This window comes from Paramormyrops kingsleyae, chromosome 3 (genome assembly GCF_048594095.1).
Source record: "Paramormyrops kingsleyae isolate MSU_618 chromosome 3, PKINGS_0.4, whole genome shotgun sequence".
In the NCBI taxonomy this organism is placed as follows: Eukaryota; Metazoa; Chordata; class Actinopteri; order Osteoglossiformes; family Mormyridae; genus Paramormyrops; species Paramormyrops kingsleyae.
The window spans coordinates 17925265-17946888 of NC_132799.1; the positions used below are offsets into that span (position 1 = coordinate 17925265).

The window sequence follows — 21624 nt, forward strand, 5'->3', positions numbered from 1 at the left end:
CGTTTTTTATGTTTGCTTAGTTCTGGGTACGCTGTCATGGGCAACATCCACATATACAGCAGAAATGGCCTGTGGTGGGGCAACTACGCACAGCAGCATCTGCAAGAATGAACTTGGGAGTCATGGCATGGGAGTGCATCATCCATGGCTGCATACTTCCTCTGTGGGTTTCCTGGGGCTCTTCTTCCATGAGCTGTCATTCTGCGTGAACGGCATGCAATTTACTGATGGGTATGCGCAGTCAGGCGCAGCTATATACTAATTCTTTTGGTAGCTGTAACTTTCTGCTTGTTTTATATTGTTTTATTTATCAATGAGCTCCAGATGTGATATCTTAAGCTACCAGTACCAAGTACGGGCCCTCTGTGACTTTAAAAGAACTCAGTGTAATTTTTCATGCAAGAGTGACTGAAGTTAGAGCCAAAATCAGGGACATTGCCCTCTGACAGGGATTTTTTTTTACTGACTTATTAGTAGTCCTTATAAATGTACTGTATCATTATAGTCATCCTTATTAATTTCTGGTCCTGTTTACTTGGAGCAAAATTGAGGCTTTTAGAGAGATGAAACAAATCAAATTAATGACAAATAATATATCAAACTGTTCTGGAAGAAATGATGCACTGATAAATGGAGTTGGATCTGTAGTTTGTTTCCTACACAGAACCTCCCCATCCTGCCAGAAGCATGAGCTCACACAAAATGTTCTGCTTGCCGTGCTCATGGGAACCACAGGCAAGATGGCTGGAGTTAAGGGCCAATCAGACACAGTTACAGCTTGACGCACACACACAAGTACTTTCAGAACCGTTATTGAGTCTTTGGCAATGCCTTCAGCGTTTTGCTGCTCCAACCTGTGGGTCTGGTACCAGTGCAGTTTCTCTCCTCCAGGATGTTGTGTATACCTTTTTTCTTTGACTGACAAGGGACTCGTTAGTCTGGTTGAAAAAGGATAAACCCATTTTGATCAATAATAAGCTGAGTGACATTGCTCTTCTCTCCCAAACATCCAGGTGTGTCCGTAAGTTTGAGGGTCATCAGAATCGATGCCATCCCTGCACCTCTGCCTTCTCGCCCTGTGGGCGCTACATCGCCACAGGCTCCGAAGACAACTCTGTGAGTGACTGACTGGCCCCCACACACACTTTTTAGTTTGCCTTTTTTCCGTATTTCTCTGCCTGCTTGTTTCGCCTTTGCTTAGCCAAAAATGTGGCTGGAGAATCACGTTAATCATGTATGGGGGATCTGCTCCTAAGCTTCTCCTACCAGTACATACCGGTCTGTTTGCAGGTCCAAGGGGCCTAAAAACGGATGCATGAGCAGCCATTTGATGTCAGTGATAGTTTGGGTCAAATGAGAGTACACGCACGTCTTTGCAGGTCGGATTTCTCCCGTCTGGTGGAGGAAAAACCAGAGGAATGTGGATTTTTTTCCACAGGTTCATGAATTACTCCGAAGCTTGTGTGAGAATCAGTTCAGTTCACTTTAGAGCATCTCTTACACACCTGTTATCTGACTGATGCCAATGGGACATACAAAGGACATGGAGATTTATGACAGGATACAGGATGTTCTTTTTCTGCATTCAGGTTGAGCAAAGTCATTGTGAGACCTTCCTTGCATTTGAGGGATTTTTTTTTTTAATTCCCATAATAAACTTTTTATAGGATCAATGGGCTGAATGATACATTTTCAATTAAATAAATGATGCTGGTAAGATGTACACTTGTTCACTCAGCATGAAACATTTTTACCTCACACGCGTTCCACTGCGCCCTCAGCCACGCTCGAGACTGATTAGGTGTGGAAGACTGTGAAGCACATTCTGCTGGAGCACCACATCCTGTCACGGATTCCCTCCAGAGAAAAAGCTAGACTCAGTCATCTTTTCTGAGGAAAAGTCAGCATTCGCTGGGCTGTCATGTTTGCCAAACTTAGCTGAAAATGCCTCCCGCCGTTCCCAGCACGTACACCGGGTCCCAGCCATCTGGCTTGAGCTTTCATTGTACCGTTCTTGAATTGAGAGCGCTATACGAGTGATGGTCTCTGTCCAGTCCTTTGCACAGACCTGATGATGGTGAGGTTATCTGGGTCGTCAGTCCCATTGTGGGTCCCATTTAAGGCTAGGACAGCTTCTACAGGGGTAAAGCTGCTCAATAGTGACTGGACTGGAAGCATCGCTAAAAGACTCAAACAGAAACACACCTCAAATCGTAACCACATGTCCCAAGTGGAGATGGGTGAAATGTAGCTGCAAAAAGGGCACAACATTCATACAGTGTCAAATCTGATTTTTCTACCCTGTCTTGTTATTCTCTTTGTTTTCTCCCAGCTGTCTCCCTTTCTCTGCGTGAATCGTGTCTCACTGGGCAGCTGCTTTGGGTTTAATTTTGAGCTTTTCAAAGGTGGGAACATAGTGCCAGAGCTTTTTAAACTCACCCTCCATGCTGGAGAATATTGTGGAATCTTTGTGCTTGAAACAGAAGACAGGGCAACAGTTCGCGTTATAAATGTCTGACTTGCACCACCCTCCCCTCACTCCAAGCTGATGTGACCTACATCAAAATAGGGATTGTTCACGTCATCAGAGCTCATTCAAATTCCCCTCTAGGTCAAATAGTAATAGGCCTTTACACTTTGCCACAATGCTTCAGTGTTACACAGTGATCAGGAATAATTTGGAAAGTGCCTGCCTGGAGCCAAAACCAAAGTGTATATTTTCCTCCTAGTCTATTAGTCGCTAAGACCACTTAGTGCAATCGCTTTTCTGGGGGGTAGATGTGCCTTGCAGTGAGGATCTTCTCACCACACTGGAATTGCCGTAGGTCTTGGCAAGGGGATTGCACGGATTCTCAAATATTTAAACTCTCCAGGGGCATAAATCTCTGTTTTACAGATCAGATATACAGGAATGCTATAGCCTTCATGTAGGGTAGGAGCCATAAAAGCAGGACTTAAGCTCTTAGCATCTTAAGCTCAATCAAAACACTTGAATGTCCTGTTTCATTAGGGTTTATTTTTATTTTTTTAAACTGAACCAATTTGATCATTCACCATTATAAAATAGTAGTAGGTATATTCTCTTGGTATATAGCTTTTTAGTGTATGTATTTTAGTATTATGTTGCACTGGAGAAAAAGAACCAGATCAATAATTGTAATACAGGTTAAACTGCATACGGCCCTTCAAGCAGTCCTCCAATTTGCTGGGAGAAATCTGGGGGTTGGTGGCGGAATTGGCACTCCAGCCGCCGTAAAACCTTTACACAGCTCTGACAAAACAGACAAACGTTTCTGCTCTCTGCGGGACTAGCTCTGCTGCAGCCACCAATAGGAAGGCTGCATGCATGATGAAGGGGATGGGGGGGAAAAGCCCTTGGGAGCCTCATCCACGGTAGAGACAAAACTGCTGGAGAGCCAATGGGGTCAGGCCTGCTGGGGATTGGGATTGGTGTGGTGCTGAGGCGTCACCCGCTGCACGGCAGCACTCGGATCCTAACCTGAGCCAGCCTATCCGGGTAGGCGCATAGTTAGGTATACCTATTTGTCAGGTTGCCCTGATGGCTCCCATACTCAGGGAGTAGCTGTTGCTGTGGCGGATTAGCTGCTCTTGATGGTGGTTGATGTTACTCCTTTCAACAAGCATATTATGCGGTTCAGGTTAAGGCACTCTCTGGATGTCTTGTCTGTTGTCTCAGGGTTTGCTCCAAATGTGGTGAGTGATGTCTTGAAGAGGGAGATATTTTATTCACAGTTTTGCTCGGTGGTTGATGGGTACCCATGTGGTGACATTTCTCTGGTCATGGATGATTTCAGTTCGACCACTAGTACTGACAAGGCTGGCTATAAGGATTGTGTTGGTCCCCACAGGGCTGCCAATCATGGTGAAAGTGGCTCCATGTTACTTGACTTTGCAAAAGGTCAGGGCCTGTCGGTCGCTGGATCCTGGTTCCAGTGCCCTGTGCTGTATCATTGGTACTCCAGTACTGGTGGTGCGGGGAAGGAGATTGATCACATCCTTGTGGGCAGATGCTGGAGGGTCCTACAGAACTGCAGTGTCTACAGGAGTGCCCAGTTTGTGAATACTGACCTCAGACTTGCTGAAGATTCAGCTTAGGTCCAGTAGGCTACTACCTACTAGGAGAATAAGGCAGGACCTGGCTAGACTCCGGGATCAAGCTGTTTCAAACTCCACGTAATTTGTGTGAGGAATTTGGAGACTTGGGTATGACTGCTGATTGTATTGAGATGTGGGAGAGACCTTGAAGGTTGCTGAAGGTTGTGTTGGTATTGCCGGTGTTTCATCTTGCAAGGCAACCTGAATATTATCAGGAGGAGTCACAGTGCATGGCTTGATTGCAACTCCAGTCTGTACTGGGAACTGAGAAGGACAGTAGCAAGGGCTCTGAGGGCAGAAAGGAGGTGATTGCTAGTGGAATATATGAGCAAGCGACACACAGCATCTATGGTTTAGTGATCCCCATCTTGCTTATAGATGAATTGAAGCATTAAGCACATCCGAATCTGTCCCTAGGAGAGTTGCAGTCAGGGCGGGTGATTGAACGGTCCTTATGGATGACATTTCAGTTGTGACTCACTGGACTGCTACTTTGAGCAGCTCATTCTCTGGAGAAGATGTTGGACATCTCTGGGTCCACAGTTCTTGAGGCTGATCCTCCAGTTAGGTGGTCAACTAGCTGAGGGTAGGGAAGGTTACAGGGATCTGTAGTATCTGGGATGAATTTCTTCAGGCTGGTGGTAAGGCTGTCCTCCTGGCATTTGCAAGCAACCTTTGCTTCTAATTGGTTGTCATCCCAACTGACTGGAAAATGGAACTTGTTCTTATCTGGAAAAGGAAGTGTGATTGCCTGGATTGTGGCACTACACGGGGATAATATGCTCTCAGTGCTGGGTATGGTCCTTGCTGGGGTCATCCTCAACAGGATCCGTGACCACTTGCTCACCTACCAGTGACCAGAGCAATCTGGTTTTGTGCCTAAGAAGTCTACTGTACCATCGACTGCATCCTGGCATTGAGGGTTCTCATCAAGCCCAAACATGAATATCAGCAGAGTTTCTTTGCAGCCTTTGTCGATTTTCATCAAGCATTCAAGTCAGTTGATTAAGGTACCTGTGGGACATCCTCAGACTTCATGGGATCCACCCCAAGTTGCTGGACATCATGGCCAGTCTGTACACTGGTACTAAGTGGAGATAGGAGAAGCCCCCAGACCCTTCAAGATTTGAATGGAAGAATGGGTCAAAATCACATCTGAACAGTGCATGCGACTAGTTTCTCCATACAGGAGGCATCTTGAAGCTGTGATTGCCAACAAAGACTTTTCTACTAAGTATTAAATACATTTCAGTAAGTGTGTTCAATACATATTCCCTGTGTCATTTCACTTTATTACACATAACTTAATTCATGGACTTACTTGTTTTGATTTCTTTGTATGTGTGGATTACTTGGGTTGTTACCGACATCTGGTGTAAATTTTATGTCAATAGCCCCATTAGAAATATATTTACTGAGAAAAATGTTGACACGTTCAGTACTTATTTTCCCCACTGTATCCAATGGGAAAAGTAGAGCTAGGGCCATGCGACTCCAAAACTTAGTATCTTACGCCAAACAAAATGAATTAAATAATAAAAACAATGATACCAGTGGCCAATGGTGTAATTATATGCATTTTAAATATGAAATAATACTGCAACATTGAGAAATTATGTTATAAACATCTCCTATGGATCTCCTATGAGAATTGCCTAGTAACAAGTTCAGCTGAACGTGCCGAACTCGCTAGCTTGTCAATTGCCGAGAGTCAGAAAAATACAGCAGATGGTTCATGAAATGTTATTTTGGCCATCATTAGTGAGGAGTATTGAGCCACAGCCACCATGCATCACTGTACACTGGACAAAATTGTCAGAGGTTGCAAATGCAGAAATTTCTGATGCCCAGGGAGACAGCAGAATTTGCCAATTGCCCCTTAGCAAATTCAATTTATTGAGTATTACCAACATTATCTATGCAATATTCCACTAGCAATAAAGGAAACAGGGACACTTACAGCATTTACTTGCCGATAGTCCGAAGTAATGTACAAACAGAATAGTTTTATTCATTAGAATCAAAACAATCATGCATCACGTAACGACATTCTGAGAAATGTGTCATAGGTGATTCTTCCATTTTGAGAACATCATGGAATATACTTACACAAACCTACTACACACCTAGGCCACAGAGTATGGCCTAAATAACAATAAAACATACAGCATATTAAACATATAAACCTGTAACATAGTTGTTTTTTTATCATTATGAAGTACAGTGGTACCTCAGAACTCGAACTTAATCCGTTCAGAACTCCGGATTGAATCCTAAAAAGTTCGAGTTCTGATCGCATTTTCCCCATAAGAAGTAATGGAAAACCAATTAATTGGTTCCCGGCCCCAAAAAAATTACACCGAAATGTTTTTTTTTTAGCATTTAAACACAAAATGAACCAGATAAAACAAGAAGAGCATATACTGTACTAAACACATCTAAGCACATTTATCAAAACAGTAATTTTTAAAGTAAGAAAATAAATGTATCCAAACAATGTGTCCTGCCCCGATCGTCCGCTCCTTCTATGTGCCACACCCCCTCGTTAACCTAGTGTGGAATCCCCGTATGATCAGCTGTTTCTGGTTGTTGTCATTAGTCCTATTTAGTCCGCGTTTCAGTTTGTTTCCCCAGTCCGGTCATTGTATTGTCCGTCTGTGTTTTGCCTGCCTTACCTGTAATTAAACCCCGTATTCCCCGATACCCTGACGTCTGCGCCTTTGTCTCCGTTCCGTCCCCGCTGGGCACAACAATATTATTATTATTAAATGTATTAATGGTTTATTATTAATATTAAAATAATTAATAAGAAATCTTTATTTTGAAATTTATTTTATTATATAATAATAATTACTGTTACTGTCTATCATTGTCTAAATGTATTTTTACTGTCTAAATATATGTATTCAGCTAGTGTAAACATGCACGATGCTATCACAGCGAATGCGAGGCTGAGACTGAAGCTTTACCCTTTGTTTCCACTGAGAGACGTGCCGCGTGACTCATTTCCCCGTGCGTACAAGTTATCTTAGGTCTGCGTTCACGGTTTGACTTCTGAGATTCAGATCGAGTTCTAGGTAATTTTTTTTCAAACTGGTTGGTTTAACTTTTAAGAAATTCGAGTTCTAATGAGTTCGAGAACTGAGGTACAGTACCACTGTATTATGTTCTGTACATACATTTATATTATACTTTTATATGACTGGGAGTACAGTAGTTTTGTGTGAACCAGCATCACCACAATCGTATGAGTAATGCGTTGCACTATAACATTACGATGGCTACAGCATCACCAGATGGTAGGAATTTTTCAGCTCTTTCACGGTATAATCTTATGGGACAATCATTGTATATGTGGTCCCTCATTGACCGAAGCATTGCTATGTGGCACGTGATTGTGTAACAATAATTGGCTCACTGATAAACAAATGCTAAATGCTAATTTGTCATTTCTCCTTTTTTCATAAAAGCAAAAATCCTCGTCAGATATCGATCGGTTATCGAAAACAGGTGCTGATGTAGGTCTTTTGTAAAAGCGAAGAGGTATAGAGTAAACATTTGTAAAACAGTGGATACCAGTAATAATGATATGTTTCATATGCAGTGATACCAGTACATTCCAAAGCCAAGATATAGTTGGTTTAAGGTCTCTGGTGACATCCTGGGGTACAATCAGAATACCACTTGCCCACTCAGCACTAAAGGGCTCTTCCTTGACCAGGTGTGAAGTCTCAAGGCTGTTAGGGCTTTCTGTATGGTACATCATTTTCCACAGACACAGTAAATATTTTTACTAAGAAAAAAAAGCTCTGAGTCTTTTTTCCACTTCTATTAATAGTTTTCAGTCACATGACTGGCTTGGAGACACGGAGAGCAAAAAACACCCTTCTAACATGGTGGTTAACACTGGGCACTCCACAGACCTGCAGCGTAGGTTCATTAATTTTCCATCTGTTCCAAGCAATTAATATTTGTATTACCTATCAGTAGAGTAAAAAGATATGAGAACATACTGTAAGTTTTGGGCGCTTTTGATCACCATACAGCACCCGCTACAGTATTTCAGTGACTAAAAACAGCCCCAGTCCCAGCCAGTGCTCCACTTTGGCAATGTCTACATGTATCTTGTAGAAAATCCCTCCTCTTACTGCTGCCAGGATGAGAGATTATAAAAGTACAGACAGCAATATGTCTATTTATGTCCAACATATCACATTAAATGCATTTTTTTTTTTTTTGCTTGCCTCTCCATAATTCTGCATCTGAAAACTTGACCGATAACCAAAATACTTTTTGTCTAATATTGCTGGTGCTGGTGTTCTAACAATCTGTCCTGCCTTGTCAAGATGTCCTACCATCTATCAATCGGTGCTACCCTTTCAAAGAATGCTACTGTCATTTTTTTATGGGCAGAGACTGAAAGCGGATAAAAAAAAATCATTAAATAAAAAAAAAATAATGTAACCTAGGTAACGTGTCTTGAAGGTCTAAAATGCCTTATCAGATGGTATTACTGGTTTTAACACTACAGGTAGCACCTCTCGATGGACTGAAGCACTTTCTCAGATATCCTACCTTTATAAAATACATGGGTAGCACGTATCATTTGTCATGTAAATAAAAGGCCATTTTGTTCCATTTTGATCGTGATGGATCCCCTCAAAAACTGATAAAACAACTTGTTCATCCTCCAATTTTTTGAGGTGGTGGAGTTCCAAGAGATCCAATCAGTGGCAGTCCTGAGGGGTACAAAAATACAAAAATATCATGGATAAAACTCCAGAAGGATAGATTCCAGCACCCTATCGAATGCATACCTTGAATTCAGCTGTTTTCTAGACAAAGGAGGATCTTATGGACACCTGAAAGTGGATATAGTAGGACATTAGTGGGTGTATTAGTGTAACAGGTGCAGGAGAATGGGCAGCACTGCCAGCCATATAATGACCCACTGCCTGTATCTAACTTGTAATATAGTATGCATACAGTAATGGATATGTGATGGACAGCTACATTAAGCAGAATACAGTACAATTATTTCACCACCATCTTCTTTCTCAGCTCCCATTGTTTTGATTTCATAGTGCAGTTTTGCCTTATTTTTGTGAAATTTAAGGGCAATCTCTTTTGAGTATAAAGTGTTCTGATTTTATATTTTACATTATAATTTGCTAAAAATACACATATACACACATGTTTGTATTCATTTGTGGGGACTCTCAATTTGTTTCTGTGGGATAAATACAGTAAGCCCAGTAGGGAATCGCTAATCCCAACATGATGACCTTATCCCCTACCCAGCCCTAACTTTAATGATAAATAACCAAACAAAATACGAAACTTTTGGCATTTTTAGTTTTTTGATTGCAGTCACAAATTTTTATAAAATTGAATTTTCCCTTGTGGGGACTGTAACGGTGGTCCCCACAATGTCAAAATAACAGGTTTTTGTCCCCACGATGTAATATATACATGAGCACATGCACATACACATACACACAGCCAAGGGGAGCCTTGCAAAAAACACATACCAATGTGCAAAAACATTCTGGTCAGGATAGTGAACAAAGCCATGTGACAGTGGCACTGGGCTAAGAATGAAAGGGGTTTTAAAGGCAGTTATGCGGCATTGGCAGGGATGGGATCAACATAACAGAAAAAGGGGGATGAAGCAACGTAATACATCACAAATACCCCAGACACCTCACCAGTGCCCCCCCACCCTAAGGAATCCGGTGCGATGGGACATGTAGGCCCTTCAGCACACGGTGGCACTGAAAACCTTCCCTCTTTCTCTAAAATGTCCACCACAGGTTATTTTTAGATATGTAGGGCAGCGGGGCTCAGAGAACTACCTGTGGGCCTTGCGGGGCTGGTAATGACAAACCCAGAACCTGAAGCTGTTGGATTTCCCTGCTCTCTTTATGTGTAAACCTGCCTGGCCTTGGCAGGTCACTGTGCTTGTACATCCCAATGTCCCGTGACACCCAGAACTTCTCTTCCGTGAGCCATGATGAATCGGTGCAGTATAACCAACTGAAATGTTGGCCAGTCAGCCGGCCATGCCAAATATCTGTGCCATATGCCTTGACTAGTTCTCCTTATTCCTTCTGCTATAGCCTTTATGCACTTCCACTTAGTGTTATTTAATCCAGAGCCTCCGAGATGTCCTGTTAGCTTGGTCCAGTAGGTTGTGGGAGGCTTGGAACCAATCATATATCTAGAAGGTTTAAGCCAAAGGTCTAAGCTTTGTGTATGCCATTCTTGTCATATATAACAAAAGCTGTTCTGATTATTTTGGAAGGTACATTTCATTACAACAATGCACAGGGCTTGAAGGTACCAGATCTCAAGTAAAATGACTCCTGATATGAAAGTTTATGAAAGCTCTATATTAAGGCTCTGGAGTTACTGATTTTTATTTTCATTTCACACAGAAGTAGTTACAGCTGAAAGGTTTCTGCACTTCCATGAATTCACCAGAACACAAAACTGCACAACTTTCAAACCTCTCCTTTCCTTATAAGCTTTTTAGGATGTTGCTGAGGCAAAGACCCAAGTTTCAGTTTGGATGAGGTTCCTGGAATGTTGTTGACCTGTTTTGTGGCTTGTGCTGTGGACCTGGAGCAGAAAGATTACAGGCCTATGTCACCTCTATTCGCCTTGAAATAAAATTTGTTATAATTACTACTTGAATTTTCTTTCACCACAGAGCCTCTTTCACTGGTCACTGAGCTGAAAAAAAATCCTTCTTTTTTCTCCCCTTGTTGATTTTTCTGGAGGAATTAGATATATTTTCCTTTTACCTTCAAGTTGAAGACAGCCTTTTAGTTGAGAGCAGATTGTCTTAATTACTTTTCCAGGGTGCTTCTAAAATCTACCCTGCAAGATATCCAGGGTCCAGGAAGATTGCCCCCTTCCTTGGACCAATCTTCTCTTTCTGCCCATTATAAAGAAGATTTTTTTTTAAGGCAGTGGAATAATATATGAATGTTGATAGCCATTATTAATGGTGGGCCTCTCCAAAGTACGGGGGTTTGAGGAGATGTCCATGGAGAGAGGCCGGTTCCAGGGCTTTTTGGAGGCCGACGGCCGTTCGGTAGTGAGCTACTTCGCTGTTATTTGTGGCTGCCCTGAGACATTCATAAGCCAGCAGCATTTGTACGCGCCTCAACATTTCACCAGACAATCGCAGGAAAAAAGGGCCGGGTCAGGTTACACAAATGGACCAAAAGTAGTTCAGGTGTGACCCTAGCTTCTCTATGTACAAAATATGTGTCTATTAATACATTTAGAAGAATTTCACTATTTTAACTGCTTCAGTATATCATTGTGAGATGCATCCTTCATCTGGGTTTTTTTAAATCTCCGAAGTGTATAATTTTTTTTGTATACATCAATATATAAAATCCTTTTTTTGTTATTTGGTTATTATTAAAATCAAATACTTATACTAAGATCCTTAAGGTCAGATAATTCTTAAGTTCCTGCTCCACACATTCTCCAGTTATAAATGTGATCAAAATGATAAAAGACTGTTTCCTTTCATGATCCTTGGGATTCTTTTGATAACCCGTCTCACTTGATCCCTGAGTGTATCTGGCCAGATCGCAAAATTTATAATAGTAACATAAAACTTAAATGAAACTACTCACCCCAGAATTCGGGACCACGATACAGGACAATACAAGACATCTGATGAGTAATAGCGATCGAGAATTGTCACAAGTCTATATGCATAACATCTATATAATTGATATGTATTGTTATCCTCCTGTAGGAATAATGCCCTGCAGTCAATTTGGTTTATATAACATGGAAAAAGTAGTTATTTTCCACATAAAAAATGTTTGCTTATCGGGGAAAAAAATCAAGTTTTGTAAAAAAAAAAAATATGTGAACCACCAGTAAGATCTTCACCATCTTCACCTCTGCAGCAGGAATGAAGGGCCTAGCAGGTCTAAAACCTCTGACGCCCCTATTGCGAAAGTTTTTGATTAATCCCTTTACGATGGACCAGGCTGCGTCATGAGTCTGCCATTATTCATTTAAGCTATTTAAAGGGTTTGCAGATTTTGCAGATTGTCAAAACCCAACAACAAAGGTACCATGGCAGAACCATCAATCTCCACCAGCGAATGAGCCAGGCGTTGGGTTTCAGGCTCGCTCCTGTAATCACGTGCCTCTCCAGCATGGGCCAAGGCCGTCTTACTGGAGAGCCGGCCCGTTCGTTCGCAGGATGCCTGATGGAAAACATCTGCTGAACACTGACAATTCGCCTCTGGTTAACACAAACGTTCACATCTGGTTTTATCTGTGCTCAAGGCAGATGGGCCCACTTCTCCGTCTCACACTCTTTCTCCTTCCTCTGAATATTTCATGGAAAATTCCCTATCTTTCCTCTTTGGAATATTTTTTTTTGTTTTTTTTTTTTTTTGGGGGGGGGGGGGCATTTTCACTTGCTGCGCAGTGATCTTTCGTCTGACACAGCAGATATTATTGATAGGACACCAGTTCTTCATTGAAAGAGTGAGATACCACAGGACAATTATGTAGCTGTGGAAAATGAGTAAAAAAAGTTTCTTTGTGTGTATTTTTCAAGCCAAAATTATAGGCAGTATCTCACGAACAGAATAGTTCAAATTAAGCTATACATGCCAGCCAAATCATGATGAGAAAGACATCACCAGCAAATGAAGTGATAGGATTTGACCTTAAGTGTTTCACTCTCACAGCTTCTGTTTTACAGTGTGGTAATTGTGCCGGCCTGCTAAGGGGGTGCTCTTTTACAGGCCTACCTCTACGACATCCGGAGCAGCAGCTACCTTAAGAAGCTTCCACGGCACACAGACACGGTCCTAAACGTTGCCTTCAGCCCCTGCACCCCTGAGGTCAGTCATTTCTCCCTCCGCTTGCTCTCTTGCTCTCCTTCTTCTTCATATCTCATCCCACAATGTGTCTCTTGTTCCTTCTGAGTGGATTATTTTTGCAGTCTTCAAAAAAAGGGGGGTATTCAGAACCCCTGGAAAAATCTTTAAATGAGCTTTTTCATTTTTGTAATTACAAAGCAGTTTTTTGAAGCAGGGAAAGTATTAAAACACGTTTTTTTTTTTGGTCTGGTGGTGTGTCCAAGCTGCCCTAGTATTCTGACACCCTCTCTGGGAGGGAAATGTTTGCTTCCGGACCCCCATCAAGAGCAGTGTGAGGTGTAACCCAGTAAGACCCAGCTCCAGTGTGGCTGCATCAAGGTCTGCTTTGGTTGATGGTGCTTGAACTGAATTTATAACGCTTCAAGCCACAGCAGGAACCCGTCACCATCCCATCACTCAAGCATGCTGATCCCCCCCCTTCGGCATAAACACACACTGCACACTCATCTCTGCGGGGCCCGTCAGAAACCAGCTCGGTCCCCTGGGTTTGGGCCTCAGTCTACCGTCTCCAGGCATTGACATCATCCAGCTTTTACTGCTAAATACATGCTACATCTCTTCCAGTTACAAACAAAAATGGCTGCCCCATGCCTAACCAAAAGTTTCAACCAACAGGGCTTTTTATTTGTTCACCAGTTAAATCTTTTCTCAGAAAAACTGAGGCTCCACAGGTCCCACAATCCAAGCTGAATTTTAAAATGGATGTACCATGGCCCTAATGTTATACAAGTTTATAAAACACACTTCCCCTCATGAACCAGTTGCCCCAAACTGTGCAGAAGCTTATGGGGCCTCTAGATTCTGCTACTGCAGAAGTCTTCTTTATGAAGACCTCCATTTCCAAACCACCCAGTCTACGTCAAAGAGCTGGGCTAAGCAAAATTATGTCCAGAATTTGGTGAACCTGAACAGCCTTTTCCATGTTGTATTTATTATGTGACGATATATCTGGGTTATCTGTTGTCCTCTGTCAATATTATCCCCTTTATTTATGGTCTGCTACATAAGGCAGGATCTGTAAACAATGGTCTTATGCTGTGGGGTCACTGGTTCAGTTGTGTTACTGGTTTTTAGTCCTTGGTCCGTAAGTTTGAGTTTGAAAGTGAGTGCATAGTTAGCATGTAGTGAGTAAAGGATATGCACCTCACTAGATCTTATTTCACACACTGTTCATTTATACAGACCCTTAACCGCAACAGCACTGTCATTTTCAAGACCGTAAAAAAGAAAACAAGGAACCAAGGTGATGATCTGTCTGCCTGATAATAGAAGGAGGCGACGAAGGACTTTGTAGTAACAGCTCCTTTAATATGGAGATTCGACATCACCTATAACTTGTTCCTTATTGCTGGCAAAAGGGAAGAAATTCACGTGGGGTGTCATAAATGGTTGTAACTGTGACCTGACGCGAGAAGGAGACAGTCTGTTCGGGTTCCGCTGTCAAACTCTAATTTTGCTGCATAGCCTTGAGTCAAGCCTCTGTTCCCAATTAGTAACCCAGGCTGTCTGTTAGACCTCTATGAAAAAGATGAGCGGGTCTAAATCAGTTCCACCTATATTAACTGGATGGGGTCCCTCACTGGCAATACCGGGCCAAGAAAATGAGCAAACAAGTAGATTTGTTTTTTTATTATCTAAGAAGTTGCTTAACCCCTCTTCAAATCCCACTAATACGCATCTGGCAGAGTGTGTATTAAGTGGTCGTTCCCTCTCTATTCCTAACATATGTATTGAGTGACTCCAAATTCATTGCACAACTCATTTTAAAAGGAATTGTTCTGCCTGCAACATAACTCAATGACCAGGAGAACTTTAAATTTACAAAGGTATAAAAGTTCATGCACTCTGAATATTTATAGGTTTGGAGGAGAGCTTCTTGGATGTGAAAGATAGGGAATTCCTTATAAGTAGAACAAAGAACAATATAAAGTGAAATGCTCTGTATCCCTAGTCAGGACTGTCTCTACCTTGACCAGGCATGTGATAGCATGACTGTTTTAGGAAGAGGAGGAGCTTACAGTCATGACCTAGGTGTTGATCATCGATGTCGCCTTCTTGATGTTCAGCCTTGCTTCCATGCTGCTCTCCTGCTCTCCCGCTCTCCTGCTCTCCCGCTCTCCTGCTCTCCCGCTCTCCTGCTCTCCTTCTCCCAAAGAATCCCTGGGGTCTGACAGAGTGAAGGGGCCAGTCCAGGCTTTGGGAGTGGCTGGGCCCTTTTCAACTGTAATTCATCAGCTCACAGAGGTGACTGTCTGCTCCAGGCTGTCTGTCCAGACTGAAAAAACAACACGGCAGAGCAATATTTAACCCTTTTCTCCCCGCCACACTGCCTAAAAAGTATTGTGAATCTTAAACACCGGGATACTAGTGGTTTCTGCTAACGGCACTTGTTTTCCTCAAAGCATTGATATCTACTAAAATATTGCCTCCATTTTTGATAATTTCCCTGCGATACTAGCCTACTACAAAAAAGGGTTTTATAAAACATAAGAAACAAGTCAGCATGCCCTTTATAAAAACGTCTTTAATTTTGAATTTTATTTCTACTTTCAGTCAGATAATGTGAAGCTGCTGGACTTACAAGCAGGGCACATTAGAGTGTTGTACGGCAAGCACAACAAGCACAGCGTATTAGTATTAGCTCAAATGAAGCTTGTTTCCATATGTTTATATTACCATATTCTGCTTTATTTTATTTAAAACTTTGAATAGCATGACAAATATAATTTATTGTTATGCCGCTGACATTAATCTTATTTTTTGGAGAGATTCAAAGCCAGACATTACAGACATAAATCACGCACATTCCGAAGTTTGAGAGTATAGAGATAATTGGCTATATTCCTGCCTGCAGAAGTAATCAGCCGAAAAGCCCTGTAAAAAGTGGCCGAGAAGGAGTTCAAAATAAATTTGGCGAGGGGTTTGTACTTTGTCCTGTTCAAACGTGTTTGTGGAAACCAAGGCTAGAAATAATTGAGGCATGTTTTCTATCTGAGATGTTTGACTTCTGGATCACTTTTTAATTTTAATTTATTGTTTATTTATTAGAGCTTGATGATGATGATGATGATGATGACAATGGAACCAGGTTAAAAAAAGAAAGATGGCTCTAAAGAAAAAAGGAAAAGATTTTAGAAAGGGGGATGAAAAGATGGATTAATTTCAATAAGAGGTGGAATGGAAAATGAAAATGATGAGTAAAGATATGAAATTAAACTGCCTTGTAAAAGAGAGGAGCCCTTCATTATCCTCTTTAAAGCGCAATAGTAAGAGAGGTAGGAAGGATGGGGTATATTAGATGAATCCAATGGAATGCGATGATACTTGGATTCTTGCAGTTCCAAGTTCAGTCCTTGAGGTTTAACCTTTCTTCGGCACCTCCTGTGTAACTGTGCCATGGCTGCTGGAGATCTGAGTTCTTTTTTCCCCCAGCCGTGTTGAAATATATGCTGTTTACTCAGGCCAAGATGAGCAGAATGTTAAAACAAGCCCAATCTGAGCAGTCTGACTTCCGTGGAATTTCTGCTCTTTGTCAGCCGCTAGGTGACTGGTAAACAAGAAACAGCTTTGTAGTATGGCTCTCTCTTACTTTCTTCTGTTCAAAGAAACAGATCACTGTGGGTGTCTGGGCTTTGGAAGCTCTGCTTCCTGAACAAAGTCCATGCTGCTCAAAGAAGTCTGGCTTTATTGGAAGGGACAGCTAGCTGTACTCCCTCTGAAAGTATATAATACTCCAGTCGTTAACCAGCAGTAGTTCGGGCCTTAGTCCCAAGGTCCTCTGGGGTAGAGGCGTATGCAAACGTGACCATTTCCCCTCAATGCTCTGAATACTGAGAGAAATTCCCCTTCATGCTAATGACTGCCTCATCAGTGATGTCTGCTGGCTTCAACAGCTGTTCCAACTTCGAGTGCCACTGCAGTATGGACCTCACACAGGCCACACACAGGACATGCGCCTGATCCGCTGTCATTTCGCTACAGACTCCATTTCCATTCCAAGGCATTTGTGTCTGCTATTCTGTGTGTTTTCTTAAAAACTGGATTACCAAATAATGAATTATTAGCTGGACAAGATACTTGGAAAAAATAAATAGTTTTTCTCCTTCTTGATGCTCTCCGCTTTTTGGAATATAATCCTGTGATGCTCCACTTAATGTGAAAAATGCAATTTTTGGTTTTGGGGTTGTCAGGTTTCAAAGTGACTGATTGTTTGTGAGGAAGCGCAGATGCTGGGGAGTTTTTCTCTGCTTCTCAGCTGACATGAGGAGCAGGCTTGGCTGTGTCCAACAGCTGCATTCCTCCAAAGGAGAACTGAGCTCTCATTGGCCATTTAAGTGCACCTATGGGACGGATGGAAATCCAGACGGTAGATCTGTTTCACTTGGCATTTAGAGAGTAGATGTAAAAAGGAGTGGTCCATCTTCAATGTTTCCCATCCTTTCATCTTTCACCTTTTTTGGACACATACACACTTGTAGGCCTACTGTTGAGGCATTGATTTAAACGTGGCATTTATTATTTAGTTACTATGTACCCTCAGTCCATTTCTGTAGTGCCACTGTTAAAAGTAACCTTCAATTACTCTGTTATTTCTCTTCATGATTTTCAGTGAACCCAACAAGTTTATGTGGGGAAATGCTTTCAATAACCATTTTCCCTCCATCAAGTCAGCTAAAGCGAATATGCTCTATGAATTCTTGGACATTTGCATGACCACAGTAAAGACAGGAGAGATAAATACAGATGCCAGCAGTGTATTCTTTAAAATATTGTGGGTTTTGTGCCTTTTTGATTCAGCTTATAACAGTCATGTGCACTTATGTTACGACAATGATTATTTTTGTTTTGTCTGAAAATTTAACTATGAAATAGTGTATTTCCTCTCTGTGCAGTCATGCATAACCTGAAAAAGCTGGCGCAGTCTTTCAAGTAGTATAAGTAATTCATCAGTCGAGAAAAGGGAGTTGTGTCATCAATGTTGGCAACGAACAAAATGTGAAACATTCACTCTTTTATTTACATTGAGAATTTAACTGAAATCCACAGAAATCGTTTTATTTCAGCATGCTTGTAGCCCATTAAGCCTATATTTGGTCATTCGCACAGACATGACAGTCCTTAGACCAAAAACAAAATGTTACAATGAAATAGTATTTGAATTTTGTGCAGAGCAATTGGCATTACCTTATCTTATTAAGTGCATTAAAATGACATCATTTTTAGCTCTGATTTAATGATCCCTCAGTGGGCCCCAAATGGGCACTGCCTTTGCAGTTTGAAGATTAAATAGCACAAAATGAGATAAAATGTTTTTTAAATCTTTCAATTTCATTGCATGAAACCCACAAGACACAATCAATTAGTATAATAAGATGTACCTTCAATTCTTCAGTTGTTTTGTGTTGTCAGTTGTTTTATTCTGCAATTGATTAATTACCCCAGAGGCAAAACTGACATTGTAGACAATGAAACTGTATAATGTTAGTCTGTTATTGAACTACATAAAATTGCCCCCCACCCCCCCCAAACCATGTATGCTACTGATCAGCGATGCACTCTGTCATGGGCGAATTTCAACCCCCCTGGAAATTTGCTCAGCAAATTTTACCGAGCCCCTCCCCCCAATCATCGAAATCAGGTAAGTATGGCATAGCCCAAACAAGCTTATATGCTACAGCTGTGACATATTATTCCAACCATATTGCTAGTCACTGCCACTGCAAACCCAGACAACTATACTAGCATAGAATGGTTAACAATTCGACAAATGTCTTGGTCAGGTAGTTCTGTTGGGGACTTGTGTATGTATGAGACAAAGTATACAAAAAGACCAAATCACATTCCACATTGGTTTAAAAGAGTATTTGTGGTTGTCTACATTTTTGCACTCTTCTCTGTCTGCTCACTCTCAGTACATGGACTGTGCTTGGGATTGTGAGAACACACTACTTTGGTTAATTAAACCTATATTTTACTCATTTTAATAGAAAATATTACAGGTTTAATATAAAATCCTTTTTGTCAAATTGATTTGCCTACCAGGCATGTTGACTTGAATCCTGCCTAATATTTGTATATACCATTGCGTTATATGATTATTATATAAATTATCCATATGTTATTGATTTAACATTTATTTCTAAATGTATAAAAATGTTTTAAAGTTCTGTTCTGTTACATGTTCAGCTTTCTGAACACTGAAATATTGTGTGTGGCCATGTAGAACCACGTGGCTTGATACAGCTCACCAGAGCATATCGTGAAAAATGTGATTAATAGTTCTTAAGTCATTGGCAGAATGTGCTTAAGGGTTATTTACATGTGACATGCCCATATATTAGTTTTTCTCTGCCCAAAGTGCATATCTAATATCTAAGTGCATGTAAATCACAGACTCGATGGTGGAATACACTTAAATGAAAAAGTGCACAGCTTCGAGCATTTTTGATTTGCACACATGGGAGAATCGACCCTTGGCTGTATGGAGTTTGTGTGGGTTGGCATGCCAGTTTCCTCCCCCAGTGCAATAACATGCAGGTTAGGTTCATTAACATGAACTGCTTGTAGTGTATGTTTGTGTATGTGTGCCCTGTGGCGGGCTGGCATCTTCTGCAGGATCTACCTGAGTAGGATGTAGGCAGATGGCTGGATGAGATATGATATCATTTTCCCATGGACTAGATTCCACTAAATACACAGTCACCTTAATTCATTTGTTACCATTTAGCGTCACACTGCACAGAAGGATTAAATTTCTCAAGTGGCTTTGTGTTAGTAACTCACCAATCTGCTGAAGATTCTGAGAAAGGGCTCTTTCCTGAAAATGCTTGGGGAAGAACATGAACTGGGGCCAGAGACCTTCCTTTGTTCATTGTTGAGTATATGAGGTCTTCTCAGCTCATATTCATTTTGAAAGTTAAAAGGCAGTTTAAATCTGGATCAGGTTTGCAATAAACACAGAGGCAGACTAATGCATAAACTATCCTCGCCCTTAGCCTAAGGCCGCAGCAAACATCAGGGCCCTGCCTGGCCTCGGGAAAAATGGAATGGTTAGTTAAATCAGCAACACCCGAGTGTCCATACTGATGTTATCTTAGGGCCCCCTATAAGTTAATCCACCTCTGAGTAATCACCCAGCAGAAACTTACTATTGCCACCACAGATTGGTTGTAAATTATGTAAAGTCTTGATCACATAAACTCTTTATACAACTCAGAATTACTTTATGAGTTGTATTCTGTCAACATCATAACTGGGGAATTCTCAATTAACTGAGCCAATAAAATATTTGGGCTGCCTGCCCATGTCGTCCGTCACGTGTAATACGGAGTCCCTGAACAGAGGAGGGTGTAGGTGGTATTGTACATTTATGATGAAAGTGTTTGTCAGTCAGCATCTCTTTATATAGTTGTCTTCCGTATAAACTGTGGTGTGTAAAACTAGTGATATTGGAAGGCAGGCCAGACAAATATCTTCAAACCAGCAAACAAACGCAACTGAAAACACCAGTGTGTTGTCATTTTAAAATAAAGTACCAGATTAGTGATTCAAGAAATAAGGCTTATGTGCAACAGATTTCACATTATAATCGAAGGTGAGGGAATTTCAGTGAATATCTGCCTGTATAAATAAGTATTAACTCTGACTGCTGTAACAGTCTGTTTATATCATTCAATAAAATATATAATTGCTCTGTTTCTCCAGGGCACTAGTTTTGGGAATTTTTTAGGAACCTTTAAGTATTTGGTGCTGTGTAGGAAACTCATCATTATCACATTAAGAATAGGAAATAAATGGATGCAGCCACGATATGGAATTGTCATCCTTCATTAAAAACTTTGGCTTTGTAGAAAGTCAGCTCAACTATTGGGGTGTGGTAGCCGGAGCTTTGTGAGGCAGGCCAAGCCATATCAACCTGAGCTGGTGCCCAGAGCTCAGCTTCAGCTCCACTATTCTCTGGTGTCGTCGGCCTTTTGTTCCGTAACTGATGGTGTGAATACGGCGTAGCCATTCCAAATGTCACTCATCAGTATCCACAAACCTCCTCTATTAGTTAGAATGATGTTCTACTCATACAGGATGTCCTTTGGTATATATATAGTCAGTAAACTTTATTGTGCAGTTTACTTTAGGAAACAGACAAATGCAGTTCATCCTTTTATACAGGGAGGAAAATAAGTATTTGATACACAGCCGTTTTTTCAAGTTTTCCCACTTACAAAGAATGGAGAGATCTGTCATTTTCATCGTAGGTACACCTCAACTGTGAGAGACAGAATCTAAAAAAAAAATCCAGAAAATCACACTGAAACACACAGCCAGGGCAACTAAGGAGTGGCTCCATAAGAAGCATTTCAAGGTCCTGGAGTGGCCTAGCCTGTCTCCAGACCTGAACCCAATAGGAATGGAAGGAGCTGAAATTCTGTGTTGCCCAGCGACAGCCCCGAAACCTGAAAGATCTGGAGGAGATCTGTGTGGAGGAGTGGGCCAAAATCCCTGCTGCTGTGTGTGCAAAGCTGGTCAAGAACTACAGGAGACGTCTGACCTCTGTAATTGTAAACAAAGGTTTCCATACCAA

General features: G+C 41.4%; 1 protein-coding gene across 2 annotated transcripts in view; it reads left to right on the plus strand.

Moving 5' to 3' along the window:
* Nucleotides 1-21624, plus strand: part of wdr27 (WD repeat domain 27) — an 87432-nt gene that overhangs the window by 51145 nt on the left and 14663 nt on the right. For both annotated transcript variants that reach the window (XM_072709758.1, XM_023830256.2), the window contains exons 23-24: nucleotides 1014-1116; nucleotides 12909-13007. In XM_072709758.1, the coding sequence (XP_072565859.1) occupies nucleotides 1014-1116; nucleotides 12909-13007 (202 nt within the window). The remainder of the gene's footprint in view (nucleotides 1-1013; nucleotides 1117-12908; nucleotides 13008-21624) is intronic.